We start from the raw sequence: 15332 nt of genomic DNA on the forward strand, positions 1-15332 counted from the left end.
CTTGTCTTATTCCTGACCATAGAGGAAAAGCGCTGTTTTTTCCCACTGAAGATGGGGGTTTTTTGTATATGACCTTTATATTATGTTGTGGTATGTTTCCTCTAAACCTACTTTGTTGAGTGTTTTTATCATGAGTGGATGCTGTACTTTCTCAAATGCTTTTTCTGCATCTGCTGAAGTGATCATCTGGTTCTGTTCTTTTATTACTATGGTGTATCACGTTGATTGATTGTGAATACTGAACTACCCTTGCAACCCAGGAATAAACCCCACTTGATTATGGTGAGTGATTCTCCTAATGTGTTGTTGGATTCTGTTTGCTAGTATTTTGTTGAGGATTTTTGCATCCATGTTCATCAGGGATATTGATTGGCCTGTAGTTCTGTTTTTGTTTTAAGATTTTATTTATTTGAGAGAGCGTGCACGTGCATGCACCAATGTGAGGGGGGCCAAGAGGGGAGGGAGAAGGACAGGCAGACTCCGTGCTGAGTGTGGAGCCCAACTTAGGGCTCAGTCTCACAACCGTGTGATCATGACCCCAGCCAAAGTCGAGTCTGGTGCTCAACTGATGGAGCCACCCAGGTACCCCTGTAGTTCTCTTTTTTAGTGGAGTTTTTATCTGGTTTTGGAATAAAGGCAATGCTGGCCTCATAGAAGGAGTTTGGAAGTTTTCCCTTCTTTTCTATTTTTTGCAATTTAAGAATAGTAGGTAGTAACTTCTCTTTCAATGTTTGGTGGAATTTACCTGTGAAGCCATCTGGCCCTGGACTTTTGTTTGTTGGGAGATTTATTTTTATTACTGATTCAGTTTCTTTGCTGGTTATTGCTCTGTTCAAATTTTCTTTTTCTTTCTGTTTATTTTGGTACTTTGTTTCTAGGAATTTATCCATTTCTTCCAGATTGTCTGATTTGGTGACATAATTTTTCATACTATTCTCTTATAACTGGATGTATATCTGTGGTGTTGGTTGTTATTTCTCCTGTCTCATTTGTGATTTTATTTTTTTGGGGTCCTTTCGCTTTGCTTTTTGATAAGTCTGGCTAGAGGTTTATCAATTTTATTTTTCAAAGGACTGGTACTTGGTTTCATTAATCTGTTCTATTGGGGTTTTGTTTTGTTTTTCTATATCATTTACTTTTCTTATTTCCCTTCTTCTGCTGACTTAAGGTTTCATTTCTTGTTCTTTTTCCAGTTTCTTTAGGAGTAAGGTTGGATTGTTTGAGATTTTTTCTTGCTTCTAATGTATTGTATAACTGTATTGCTATATACTTCCCTCTAATGACCACCTTTGCTGCAACCCAGAGGTTTTGGACAGTTGTGTTTCCATTTTCATTTATTTCCATGTATTTTTAAATTTCTTCTCTGATTTCTTGGTTGACCCATTCATTGTTTAGTAATGTGTTGTTTAATATCCACATATTTGTGGTCTCTCCACATTTTTTCTTGTGGTTGGTCAGAAAAGATGTATGGTATGATCTCAATCTTTTTGTATTTGTTGAGGCCTGATTTGTGACCCGGTACGTGATATATTCTGGAGAATGTCCCATGTGTACTTGAAAAGAATGTGTATTCTGCCGTTTTAGGATGAGATGTTCTGATATATCTGTGAAATCCATCTAGATCAAAGAGTTCTTAAAGAAAGTCTTACTTTGTGGTCTTCCATAAAATCTCCTCCCTCCTCATCAGAGAAAGGAGGGGGGAGGGGAGGGCAACGAGGGAGGTGGAGGTAAGGACTGCGTGGCCACGTTCTCACTCATGTGCAAAGCAAATGCTCGATTTCTTACCCGCTGGGGCTTGCTTCGCTTTTCTGAAAGAAACAGTTCATCAAATAGGCAGAACTATCTTCTCATTGAATGTGCCATTTAGAGAAAAAAGAAACATTATTTAATCATATCCTGTTCTTTGGGTGACTGTGATATCCTTTGGTGAATGGAATAATAGAAAATACCTGAGCTTTGAAGTCGGGCAGGGTTCAGACCTGCTTCCTCTGAGTCTCAGTTTTTTACTCTGTGAAAATGGGGCACGTGTTTTTCAAATGGTTTGGAGGATTGAGATGACCCAGTGCTTTACACACCTAGTAGAATTCTGAGACCTATCTAGAAGAAAGGGTTTTTTTTTTTTTTAAGATTTATTTATTAGAAAGCATGCATGCATAAGTTCAGGGAGGGGCGGAGGGCAAGGGAGAGAGAGAACCTCAAGCAGACTCCACACTCAGCACGGAGCCTGACTTGGGGCTCCATCCCAGGACCCTGAGATCATGACCTGAGCCAAAGTCAGGCGTCAGACATCTGCTCAGCCAGCCGAGTCCCCTGGGTGCCCCACTCATCTCTATTTCTGCACCTCGTTCAAGAAGGAAAACATGTATGGTTGGAACCTTCTGGATATCCTTCCTTATCCCCTTCTTCCCCCCCTGCTCTGCAGAGATACCCACCAGTTATCTGGAAGTTTTCTTACTTCCCTGCAAATTTTTATAGTTCATCACATACGTATATTTCCTTAAATGGTGTGTATGGGCTTCCTTTCTTTTCCAATATCTATTTCTAAAAATGTGTTGCATGACTTCTTTTTTAGATAACAGACACCCATTTTCCGTTACTGTAAATGGGAAGTATGCTTTTTCAGCCCATTCTCTCTCCCTAAATAACCCAACCAATTTCCCCTAAATACCTCATAAATGCTCTTAAATGGCCATGTAATAATCCACCAAGGATCTCTGCATGATATAAAGCATTTAAAACTAATTACCGTGTTATTTGCCAAAGTAACTTATTGCTGGGTACAGTTGTGTGTGGTAACTGTCATTTTTCCTTAGGCTGCAGCAAATGCACACTAGCAATGCAGCTGAACAGTGAAGTAACTTGTTAGCACCCGAGGCACCTGGCAGAAGTAAACACTGAGCCTCCTGGCTGGGTCCTCAGGAAAGAGAGGAAGCTGGTGAGAGTAGTGGGGGGCACACCACAGGGCTGCAGGCCCTCCAGGTCCTCACTTCCACCCATGTTCCCTGTTAATCTGGTCTCTGCTCTGTCCTGGCACCAAAACCATATAGTCTACTTACTGTAGCTCTGTCATTAACTAGTACCTGCTGGTTAGACCCCCAGTGAGTTCTTCAAAACTCCCTTGGCTATGCTTAGCGTTTTGCTCTTCTATAGTTCTAGAATCCATTTAGCAGGGGTGCCTGGGTGGCTCAGTTGGCTGAGCGTCTGCCTTTGGCTCTGGTCGTGATCCCAGAATCCTGGGATCGAGCCCTGCATCGGGCTCCCTGCTCAGCGGGAGCTTGCTTCAACCTCTCCTCCCTGCTTGTTCTCTCTCACACTATCTCCGTCACTGTGTCTCTCTCTCAAATAAATGAAAAAAAAAATCCATTTACCAGACTCCTTCAGAAGCCCATATGGATATTGACAGGCACCAGAGCTTATCCCGAGTCATAGACGAATATGAACGGTATCGTCAGTGTTTGACCAATGAGTCTGTGAACACGATACGTCCCTAAACATTGGTCTTTAATGTCTTCAAGAAGATTTTATTTATTTATTTACTTACTTACTTACTTATTTTTAGAGAGGGAAGGGGGGGAGAGGGAAAGAGAATCGTAAGCAGGCTCCACGCTCAGTTCAGAGCCCAATGCAGAGCTCAGTCTCATGACCCTGAGATGACCTGAGTTGAAGTCAGGTTAGACGCTCAACTGAATGAGTCATTCAGGTGCCCCCTTAAAAAGATTTTATTGTGTTCTTCATGGAGTTCTTTGGCTTTTTGCTAGTTTTATTCATTAAGAACCTTAAATTTTTTGTTGCTATTATAAATGGTAGTTTTTAAAAATTACGTTTACTAAGTGTTGATGTATAGGGACATGATTGATATTTAGGGATAGATCTGATAATCCCCCCCCTTTTTTTTTTAAGATTTTTATTTATTTATTTGACAGAGATCACAAGCAGGTAGAAAGGCAGGCAGAGGGAGGAGGAAGCAGGCCTCCTGCCAAGCAGAGAGCCCGATAGCCCGATGTGGGGCTCGATCCCAGGACCCCGAGACCATGACCTGAGCCGAAGACAGAGGCTTTAACCCACTGAGCCACCCAGGTGCCCCTGATAATCCCTTTGCTGAATAAATTATTAGAGCTCATTGTCAACTCTTGGGTTTTCTGTGTAGAGCATCATATTGTCCGTGAATCATGACAGTTTTGTTTCTTTTCTTTCTAGCCCTTGTACATTTCTGTTTCTTGTACTTACTGTGCTGACTGGGTCCTCTTGCACAAAGTTGAGTAGAAACAGTGATAGCGGGTACCCTTGTCTTAGGTAGGACTTTAGGTGGAATGCCTTTCTTTACTTATTTATTTTAAAAGATTTTACCCATTCAGGGGTACCTGAGTGGCTGCCTTTGGCTCCAGTCATGATCCCGGGGTCCTGGGATTGAGCCCTTCATTGGGGTCCTTGCCTGGCGTGGATCCTGCTTCTCCCTCTGCGTGCTGTTCCCCTGCTTGTGCTTGCTTGCTGTCTGACAAATAAATAAATAAAAGCTTAAAAAAAGATTTTATATATTCATTTGAGAGAGTAAGAGAACACAAGCAGGGGGAATAGCAGAGGGAGAAGGAAGAGCAGACTGCCTGCTGAGCAGGGGGCCTGATGCAGGGCTCGATCCCAGGACCTGGAATCATGACCAGAGCCAAAGGCAGATGCTTAATCTACTGAACCACCCAAGCGCCCCTAGGTGGAATGCTTTTAAAATTTCATCATCAAGCATGATGTTTGGGGTATTTTCTTCCATTGGGATTATCAGAGCTGCCTTCTAAATTTATAGTTTGCTTCAGTTTTATTAAAAAGTGGGCATTGGTTTTTTTTCCCCAAAATATCCTTTCTGTGTCTGATATAATCATGTAGTTTTCTTTTTTAGAGACTATGTGTGTTGAAATAGATTTTTAACGTTCAGTTCTCCTTTCATTCTTGGGGTACATCTTTCTTAATCATATGGATTTTTAAAAACACGTTGTATGATTTGCTCGTGCTTTATTTAGGATTTTTGCCTATAAATTTGTGTGTACATACGTGGTTCTCCTAGACTCATATTAAGAGTTGAAGAGCCTTCCTTGTTTCTGGAACATTCCATCTGTCTTGCCACAGAAGGGATATTGGTAGGACTCTAGGAAGGAATCTGACTGGGCTTTTTAAAGAAGCCAAAGAGAAAATCTCTTAACATGGCTTGCAGTGGGCATAAGATCAAAGTGGAACAGTTGCTCAAGGAAAAAAAAAAAACAACTATCTCTGAAACAAAAACCCACTGAATCTCTTAGGAATCCTATAGAATGTTCTTGGTAATGCGGTAAGGACTTGCTTTGTGTGACCTCCTCCCACTGCTCCACTCAGCGTGGGCCACCCTGTTCGAGAGCACGGTTCATAGGAGGGATGGCGTGGTTGAGTGCCGGGTCCCTGCTCTCTGGTCTGGTGCAGACTCCCAGGCCGAGCTGACCACCTTAACGTGTCTGTAGACTTAGGGGCAGGGCTCCGTAACTTTCATCACAGCCCCAAGCCTCAGAGACCACAGGCACTGTGCCAACTGCAGAGTGCACAGAGGGCCTCAGCCTTCCGTCAGTATTGCTCTCAACCAAACTTTGGATTGAGTGTCTTGTAGACCACGTCGATGAATTCTAGTTTGTTCTCAAACTTGGTTTAATCTGGCCTAATAGCCCCCAAAACTGTATTTGATGCCACACGTCAGTGCTGTTCCTTAAACCTGTGTCCTGCAGTCTTTGTGCAGCAGGGCAGGTAGATTTTGAACTTTAGACAAGGCTCTAATACTTGGAACGCTGCTGTGTTCATACTCAGGCTCTAATTTCAGTAGAGGTGGGGGTGTGGGGGGGCGGTGGTTGGATAAATGCCTTGTTCAGCTCTGACCCGAGATCTGGCTGACTTCGTGTGCCGTTCACATAGGGCAAGCCTGGACATCTTTGACTACATTTACATAGACGCCTTCGGGAAGGGGAAGCAGCTGACCGTGAAGGAGTGTGAATACTTGATTGGCCAGCACGTGACAGCAGCGCTGTACGGGGTGGTCAACGTGAAGAAAGTGTTACAGCGCATGGTGGGAAACCTTTTAAGCCTGGGAAAGCGGTAAGGTTTTCTTGGTTTTCCAGCACTCGTGCCAAGTGCATGTCTTTGGAGGCATGGATGGCCTTACGGAGGATTTTATTTGATGCACGAATGGTGGGTTTGGCGAAGCCATGGATGCTGTGGGGCACAGCTGGGATTATCTATAGCCGTCAACCCACTGCGGGAAGAAACTCATCCCTGTGACACGGTGCTGTCCAGTTTAAGATGTGCTAAGTGATTCTTTGACACCTTTGCAGTCTGCTCATGCAAGCTGTCCATAATACTGAAAGTATTCTTGAGTAACCAAGGGTATTTTAGATGGGTGAAGGTTATTTTTCGGGGGCAGCATGTTCTCACGTCGAAGTGCTTTGTCAAATCCCTTGATTTGTGCATTTCTATCACTTAGATAAGAAAAGTATGAAACTATTTTGCTTTTGAGTCAGGGGATTTGTCTTACGGGAAAATAGAAAGTTGTTGAAGTCATAGTTTTGTTTCTTTTTAAATAGGTTTTCTTTTTTTAGAGCAATTTTAGGTTCATAACAAAATGAAGCAGAAAGTACAGAGAGTTTTCGTATCGCCCCTGGCCCTTCTGTCCGCCACAGACTCTCCCACTGGCACGGTCCCCCATCAGAGTGGGACGTTAGTTGTGGTTGATGCACCTCCAAGGCCAGGTCATTAACGAGTTTATGGTCCATATTCGCCTTCTCTCTTGTAGCGCGTTCTGTGGGTTTGAGTAAATGCATCATGACATGTGTCCACTATTGTGGTCTCGTACAGAACAGTTCTCCTGTCGCATAAGAGTCCTTTGGGCTCTATGTGTTCAGAATTTATTTTTAATTATGTACACGGTTACTGAGATGATTGTATAGGGAACGCGATTGTGAGTTTAGTTTAATGCCCATCACCAAAGCGGGATACAAAAGTTCTGTTTCTTTGGGGACTATCATTATTACTAAAATCATTGTAGCGACGTACTGAACAGAAAGGCAGTTCCAGAATTAGAAAAGGTGTGGCATTTGTGTCCATTACTTTTACAACCCGGGCCTTGAAATGGAGGGTCTCAGCCTAGAAGCACCAGAATAAGATGGTGATTTATGTCCCCTGCCAGGGAAGGCATCGACCAGTCCTACCAGCTCCTGAGAGACTCGTTGGATCTCTATCTGGCCATGTACCCGGACCAGGTGCAGCTCCTCCTCCTTCAAGCCAGGCTCTACTTCCACCTGGGAATCTGGCCAGAGAAGGTAATTATTTGACTTTGCTGCTTTGCTCTTGCCTTAGAGAGGGAAATTCTAGCTTGAAAAGGCGGCTCTGGGAAGTTTATCCTTGTATCAGTCTGGGGAATAATAAACATAAATTGATTCACTCTCCCGATCTTGGCCCCTCAGTTAAATCTTTTTTGTCTCCTTTATTCTAAAACAATTGCATATACTGCTAGGAGTTGCCTCTTCTCTTTGTGGTCTGTGCCTTAAGCCCCTAGCATCATGAGGCCTCAGCTCTGCGTCTCACCTGCTCTTGTCCAAACATGTGTTTTCCCCAGGTCACCCCGACTCCGCAAAGCGAAGCAAAACTCTCAGTGTTCCCCATCCAGCTGTGCTGGTAGTCCAGAAAGGGACCGTACATAAACACCCCTGTTTGACAAGGAAAAAATGGATCTTCCATGTGTTCAGGTCCCACTGCTGGCCTTGAAGGACTGGCTCTGTCTTTGAAAGCTGTTGAATTTTGAGCCGGGCCCACTTGGGCTTCTCCGTGTCCTCATGGCCCCTGTGGCCAGCGGCAAGCCCTTGAAGAGGACTGCGCCATCTGCGATCGGAAACACTCCTCCGCGAGCTGGGGGTGCAGCAGGGAGGGAGCCCGGCGGCTGCAGCATGGGAGCAGCTGCGCATTTCCATCATGCCCTGGCTTGGCGGTGGGAATGTGCTAGTAATCCATTTCGTTTGTGTAGAGCAGCCTGCCGAGAGAATTCTCGTTCTGAGTGCTCACAGGGACGTCGCCATAAAATCATCTGCTCATGAGCATAGTCCAACCCCACATTGCATAGAATTAAACTGGCTTATCTATTCCCCACTTCAGTGGTCTAACATAGTTCTTAGAAAGGACACATCAGTGGGAAAATCCCAAGGGATCTATCTTAAAATGCCATGTTGTCCAGCTAGCAGATATCCTCTCAGCACATCCCGTGATCTGGTGGAACTAGATTCTCTGCTGAAGTGACCGTCCACTTCCCAGAACCCCCTTGTCCAGAGTTCAGTTGTTGTTTTTTTTTTATTTTTTCACTTTATTTTTGAGGCTGGGGTCTATGTAACTCGTTCCTGTCACTTTTTTCTTTAAGGAATTTTGTGGTAATTTATAGAATGTAGAGACCCTCTCAAAGCATGGTTTTTTATAAGTAAATTCTGTACTTTAATTACCCATGAGCCATAGAAGGGGTAAGGTGAAACTTGGCTCTGGGGGAGAGTCTGCAGGAGCTCTCACATCCTTAACCTTTGATGACGGACTCAGTGTAGCGCTCACGTTGCCCACTGGGGAGGTAACCTCGTATCCTCCTTGGATGGCCCAGGAACGCCATCCTGCCAAGCAAATGTCACGAAAACAAGTTCCAGATTGCTTATGCCCAGAACATTTTTCCCATCATGACCATTCATTTGCTTTGGGGCTCAAGCACTTAGACGCCCCCTCTTTTGGGAATCAGGAGTGCAAAGTAGCCCATTCTCTGCTCCGGTGACTTCCCTCTGTATGAGTGTCCTTGAACTAGGGGAGCGACCTGAGATGGAGCAGCAAAACTGGGGCTCCTGTGGAGGAAGTATTCGGGGGACACTGAAGCAGTTAGAAAATGCTCCTCTCCAGAACAAGGGTTTGAGTTGGACCTTGGAGGATGGGAAACCGTTTCAGAGGACAGAAAAGTAGGTTATTTCCACCTATCCGTGGCACAGAGGTGGGCCAGCTCGGTGCTTCAGGCCCAGCTGACGAGGGTTTATACACATAAACATATGCATATGAACATGAGAGTGTGTGTGTGTGTAAAATATTTTTTTGGATCAGTTTCCAAAATTGGAATTAGTTTGGCCTTTTTTTTTTTCTTTTTTTAAGATTTTATTTATTTGACAGACAGAGATCACAAGTAGGCAGAGAGAGAGAGGAAGGGAAGCAGGCTCCGTGCTGAGCAGAGAGCCCGATGCAGGGCTTGATCCCAGGACCCTGAGATCATGACCCGAGCTGAAGGCAGAGGGTTTAACCCACTGAGCCACCCAGGCGCCCCTTAGTTTGCCTTGTTAGGTAAAAGGGAACTGTTTCCAAACTGGGAAGACGGGAAAGTCACCTGGTGTTCATTTGAAGTAAATCAGGAAGAGCTGAGAAACACAGGTCCACTGGGTCACTGTGGCCAAGATCCAGGGCTACTGTGATCATGATGGGAAGAGAGAGTGTAGGATGGTCTCATTTTGAAAAGTCACTGGCGCTTATCAGACACGTCCTTCCAACCCTGTGGGATGGATGCTGGGTTTTTGCCGTTCTATAAATAATGAAACTAAGGCAGCCGAAGTCGGGTAACCTGCTGAGGCCACCTGCACAGGTGTTGATGGCTCAGGAGTTGTGGGAGAGCAGTTCGGTGTCTAAGCCCACCCTCGTGCCTCACCCCTGTGTGCAGGCAGGCTCCGGGGAGAGGTGAAGCCTGTGGCCAGGCAAAGTCTGCTTTCTGCTGCCGGACTTCCTGCTTATTTTGACCCCTGGCCCTGCCTTCCCCTTTCTTTCTCTACGTCTCGCTGGAAAAGATGTCCTTCCAGTTTTCCAAGGCAACCGTCTGTGCGCTGGATCCCACTCTGTTTTCCTCTGTCTACAACTCCCTGTTTCTGCTCTCTGCCATCAGGATTCTACTGACTCAAATATCTCTCATCCTTGGAGAAGAAAACAAAAAGCACTCCCATGACCGCCCTTCTGCCGTTCCCCTGCGGCTGCCTCCTTATCTCTCTCCTCCCCCGCAGGGCTCAAGCCCCCGCCAGCGATGCCTACGTGCCACCGTGCGGCGGGAGGGCCACCTGCCTTGCCTCCTTCCCGTGCGCCAGCACACGGTGATCGTTCCCCTCCACACACACTGCTCTTGCCAAGGGAGCCAATGACCCCTTCTTACTGAGACCGTTCTTGTTGCCAGATCCACAGATAACTTGTCTTTCCTTATCTCTCTTGATCACTGGGGCCGCTCCTGCTCTGAACGCTCCGTTCCCTTTGACTCTGTGGCCCGCGGTTCTCAGCTCTTGCTAGTTCCTTGTCCTGTGTTTCTTCCCTAGAGGCTCCTCACTGCGGGCTAGTTTCTTAGACTTCTGCTGACTCTATTCCTTTCCCCGAAGTGATGCCGCTGGGCCTCCTTGCCCCAATTACCATCTGTAGGCTGACCGCTCCTGACCGACGTCCTGCCTGGACCCTGGGCTCCAGACCCACACCCCCCCCATGTGTGCTGCACATCTGCACAGGGCTCTGTCTCCTAGAGTGTTGCAGAGGCCGCCTGACTGCTCTTCCCTCTGCCCTTAGACCCTTTGAACCCGTTTCACACACTGTAGCCAGAGTCTTCCTTCCTCAAGTGCTCAGAGCCCTCTGAGTGGCTACCCTGGTGCCTTGCAATCTGGCTCATTGTCTTCAGTATGGCTTACTAGTTCCTTGAGGGTATGGCCCTGCCAGCCTGAGCTTCTCAGCTTTCACAGTTGCCCCTTTGGTGCTCCGCTCCCCAGCCATGTCCTCCAGTCATCCCTGTTCTCTTGCCTTGATCCTTGGCGTGGCTCGAAGCACTGCCTAAAACTAACCTTTCCTTAGTCCTCAGTCCCATGTGTCGGCTACTTTTTGCCAAGCTTCAGCTTCGCCTCAGAAAGCCCTTCCTTGGTCCCTCCGTGGCAGTCAGCTTCCCCTAGCCCACCAGCCACGTGCTCGTCCTTTTGAAGAACTTTCTGTAAGCATACCGTTGCTGTTTGTTTACTGTGCCTTCACCACGGACTAGGCTGTCTAAGGACAAGGACCACATTTGCTTTGTTCTTCAGTGTAGCTGCTTCCCTTGCTTTTAGCACTACAGTGAAGTGAAGTGTTCCCTTGCTCCCACAACATAGTAGGTGCTCAAGAAAGATGCTGGAATGAATGATTAAGAAGTGACAGAACTTTGGGACACCTGGGTGGCTCAGTCAGTTAAGTGACTGCCTTCAATTCAGGTCATGGTCTCTGGGTCCTGGGATTGAACCCCGCATCAGGCTCCCTGCTCAGTGGGGAGTCTGCTTCTCTCTCTCTCTCTCTCTCTCCTTCAAGTAAATAAATAAATTTTTTTTTTAAGATTTTATTTATTTATTTGACAAAGAGGGAGACAGCGAGAGAGAGAGAGCACAAGCAGGGAGAGTGGCAGAGGGAGAAACAAGCTTCCTGCCAAGCAGGGAGCCCAATGTGGGGCTCCATCCCAGGACCCTGGGATCGTGACCTGAGCCAAAGGCAGCTGCCTAACAACTGAGCCACCCAGGGGCCCCAAATAAATAAAATCTTCAAAAAAAAATCCAGTGACAGAGCTTCATTAGATAATGAGGGAGAGGATGTCCAGCTTTTCCACAATGTTTGGCCACATTAAGAGTGAGTATTTGGACAGCAGACTTGTTTCAGAGACAGGAGAAGGTGTCCAGTTTGGGGCGTGCTGGATTTGATACAATCTGGGGCCATTGAGGGCAGCTGTGTGAGGGCATTCGGCAGGGGCTCCTCACATCAGCACCCGGTGGCCAAAGCCCCAGAAGCAGCAGAGGCCACAGACAAATGGATGTCTGAGGCCTGGAGCCAAGCGCATCGTAGAGAGTCTCGGGAAACCTGTAGTTAGGAGAACAGAATAGGGCCGGCAGACTCTGCCACCTGGCTTTGTCACGTTTCTTCGAAGGCACATCTCATAGAAGGCCCATTTGTTTACTCTCCGTCTCTGGCTGCTTTCCAGCCGCAGGGGGCAAAGATGAGTAGTTGGATCGTAGACCCTAAGGCCCACAAAGGCCCACAAAGCCTGAAGTATTTGTTCTGGGGCTCTTTACAGTAAGGGTTGCCAAATGTGAGTGATAGACACCTCCACCCCTCGTTCTAAGATCTCTACCCCCAAAACTGTGGGCTCCTGGGATTATTGGCCTGGACATTTGGTTGGAGACGTCACGGCAGCTCACCATCTCTGCTGTTCCTCAGGAGCACGCCAGGGCCCCAGCCCGCTCTCTTTTCTGTTTCTGCCCTCTCCCTTCACCCTGTCATCCACACATCAGGAGAAGAGGCCGTAATTACCCCTGAACCGTATCTCCTGTTCCTCCGGGTGAGTTGGAGACTTCCTTCGTGCTTAGAAGAGTTACATCTGTTCCACTTATCTGCCAGGGAGGGGCTGCTAGTTTGGGAGGGGAGCTGTGTCTGCAGAACGTCACAGAAGTGCAATTAAAAGTAACTGTAGTCAACCCTTGTGCAACCTGGGGGGTTGGGGTGCTGGCCCCTGATGTGGTTAAAAATCCACATACAACTTGACTTCCCCAGAACTTAACTAGCAGCCTGCTCTCGACCACCTTACTGGTAGCAAGAAGTTGATAAGCATATATATGCTATATGAAAGCGTACTGTGTTCTTACAATAAAGTAAGCTAGAGGGAAGAAAATGTTACTAAGAAAATCACAAAGAAAAAATAGATTTGCAGCCCTGTACTAGAAACAGTTGTCATGTGAGTGGACCCACACAGTGCAAACCCAAGGGTCCGCTGTGCTTGGAACTGCGTGTGGGAACACAAGGGAAGCCATACGCACGCAGAGGAAATAGAAGCTCGCCATTCAGATCCCATGCTTTCAGCTAAGAAGTATACATATTGTCCGTGTCCCCCACTACTAGAGGTGGGATGTGGGAGGAAACTGGCACTCGGGTGCTACTTGTTGAAACTGGATTAGAGGTGCTTAGGGTTGTACCATTTGGTCCATTTTCCTAACAGTGGATTAAAATGCTCCTCGTCTCGCTTTGGAAAGATGGTGGTTGAGACCTGATACTGAAAGTCAGCTTCGGGTCCACACCTTCCCCTCACAGCCCGGGGACCTCAGGCAAGCTCCTTAACTTCATAGTGCCTGATTCCTCTTCTGGAAGTCCTCGCTGATGGTACTGCCGACCTTCAGCTTGGGAGGAGTAAATTAAGTAAGACGTGGTGGGCTGGGCACAGTAATCGCGGAGAAGCAGCGTTCGGTAAATACTGAGATCCTGGAAGTCTAGATTTGGAAGACAAGATCAGGTTTCGGAATAACATCCAGCATTGTGAATAACTAGTCTTCACAACACTTTTACTGGGTCAAAATGTATCAGGAAATAGGACAGTTATTAATCATCTTTTGGTAAGTGAATACAAACTAGACATAGAAACAGCCAGTTTGATGGATCTGGGACTAGAATCCAGGTCATTCTGTCTGCTCGAATGCTCTGTCTCAGGACTCCGTAAAGAGGAAGAGATCCTGTTCCCCAAGGAGGAGCACGTCCGAGGTCCTCTGCTGAATGCTGTAGTAGAACAGGCGCTGGATGATTGTGTGTGTGTGTGAGTGTGAAGCTTCATTTGAATCTGCAGTTTTCCTTAGAGGCACTGTGTACAGCAGGAGGAACCGTGACCTTGGAGTCAGACAGTTCTGCTGCTAGTGGCTTAGTCATTCCCATCCCACAGAGATGTGGTCTCTCCCTGCCCCCTGAAGTACAGTGTTCCACGGGGAGTTACAGTAATTAAAGCAGTGCATATGCTTCTAGAACCTGAGACGCCTCTTCATCAGCTGAGCTCCTTCGTATCACTCTGGTGTCTTCTCTGTCGCCCCTTCCACTTTGTGCGCAAAGGCAGCTCTGTCCTCTTGAGCTGGACCAGAGCAGCTTGGCAGCTCTCTTACCCCCGCAGTTGACAAGTGGCAGATTATAATCGTCTCCTTTCAGTGTATGAAAAACCAAATCCCCACACCGACCAAGACTGTCAGAACCTTTTAGAGTTCCATAATCCAGACGTGGCCACCCGGCTTCCTCCCCCGTGCTTACTGCAGCCCACCGAGTTTCTGAGTCACTCCTCTGTTCCTGCTGGTCGGATTTGAAAGTCTGGGGCCAGTGCCCAGCCTTTGAAGGGCAACCAGCGGCTCACAGACCACGGGGGCCATCAGCACGGCCCCGCCTTGCCGTCCTTCGCCAGGTTATGTAGGTCTAAATCCCGTGCCGTGAAAAAGAAAAGGCCTAAATGAAAATATTATCTCCTAGTCTTTCTGTCTTGTCTTGAAGGTGCTTGACATCCTCCAGCACATTCAGACCCTAGACCCCGGGCAGCACGGGGCGGTGGGCTATCTGGTGCAGCACACGTTAGAGCACATTGAGCGCAAGAAGGAGGAGGTGGGCGTGGAGGTGAAGCTGCGCTCCCACGAGAAGCACAGAGACGTCTGCTACTCCATTGGGCTCATTATGAAGCATAAGAGGTGAGTGCCTGTGCCGCCCATCCCCCCGCGCCTGCAGAGGACGCCCAGCATGCCCCCCAAGCATGCTTCTCAGGAGCCACTGCGTCTGAGTGTCCACCGCAGAAACCACCGAAGGCTGAACTGGTCTGAACCGGATCCACTCTTTTTTTGTTCTGTCAGGAGGATCTGTAAGCCGCAGGGTTCTTTTCCCTCTCGTTTGCTCATTGTTCTGATGCTGCTTTTCATCTCCATCCCCTTGCGTCTGAGTCGAGAGTAGGTTTGCTGGGTAGTAGGGCCTGCGGTGCTGGAGTACTAGGCGAGATGCAAGTGCCTCCACAGCAACTGTGCTGAATGCCCCCCTACCCCCCGCTGGCTGGGAGCGGGGGTGCCCGTTCTCACTGGCCTGTGTTCTTGCCCCACTGTTGAGAATGCACTTACTTACGTAGTAAATGGCAAATAGTATTTCACCGTGGTTTTCGTGTGCATTTCCCAGATTGCAGTCTGATTATGCAGAGTGACTCGTAATGTACAAAAAGAAGCTCCTTTAGGTTTCTTTTTATGAAGCATCTCTTCCAGTATTCTTACTTTTCACCTGAGTCATTTGCCTTTCTTGTTGGTTCATAGCCATGTGTCCTGCCGCTAGCGTCTGTATGCGTGTACATGGCAAATACCTATTCCTAGTGTGGTACTAGCATTCTTCATTCTTTTATTGCATTTTTTTTTCAACTTCATTATGGAAATTTCAGACATACACCCGTGAAGACGAGTATAGCGAACCAGGGGCACGTGCTCCCGTACCCAGCCTCAGCCTTTGTGAGGGTTCGCCCT

General features: G+C 47.2%; 1 protein-coding gene across 3 annotated transcripts in view; it reads left to right on the top strand.

Annotated features, from left to right (window-relative positions):
- The window catches only part of FBXO21 (F-box protein 21), a 53571-nt gene that overhangs the window by 18054 nt on the left and 20185 nt on the right, over positions 1 to 15332 (top strand). For 2 of the 3 annotated variants that reach the window (XM_032309606.1, XM_032309604.1), the window contains exons 8-10: positions 5923 to 6102; positions 7190 to 7322; positions 14314 to 14525. In XM_032309606.1, coding sequence (XP_032165497.1) covers positions 5923 to 6102; positions 7190 to 7322; positions 14314 to 14525 — 525 coding nt within the window. The remainder of the gene's footprint in view (positions 1 to 5922; positions 6103 to 7189; positions 7323 to 14313; positions 14526 to 15332) is intronic. The other variant, XM_032309605.1, reaches the window with a different exon arrangement.

Source organism: Mustela erminea, chromosome 13 (assembly GCF_009829155.1).
Source record: "Mustela erminea isolate mMusErm1 chromosome 13, mMusErm1.Pri, whole genome shotgun sequence".
NCBI classification, from domain to species: Eukaryota; Metazoa; Chordata; class Mammalia; order Carnivora; family Mustelidae; genus Mustela; species Mustela erminea.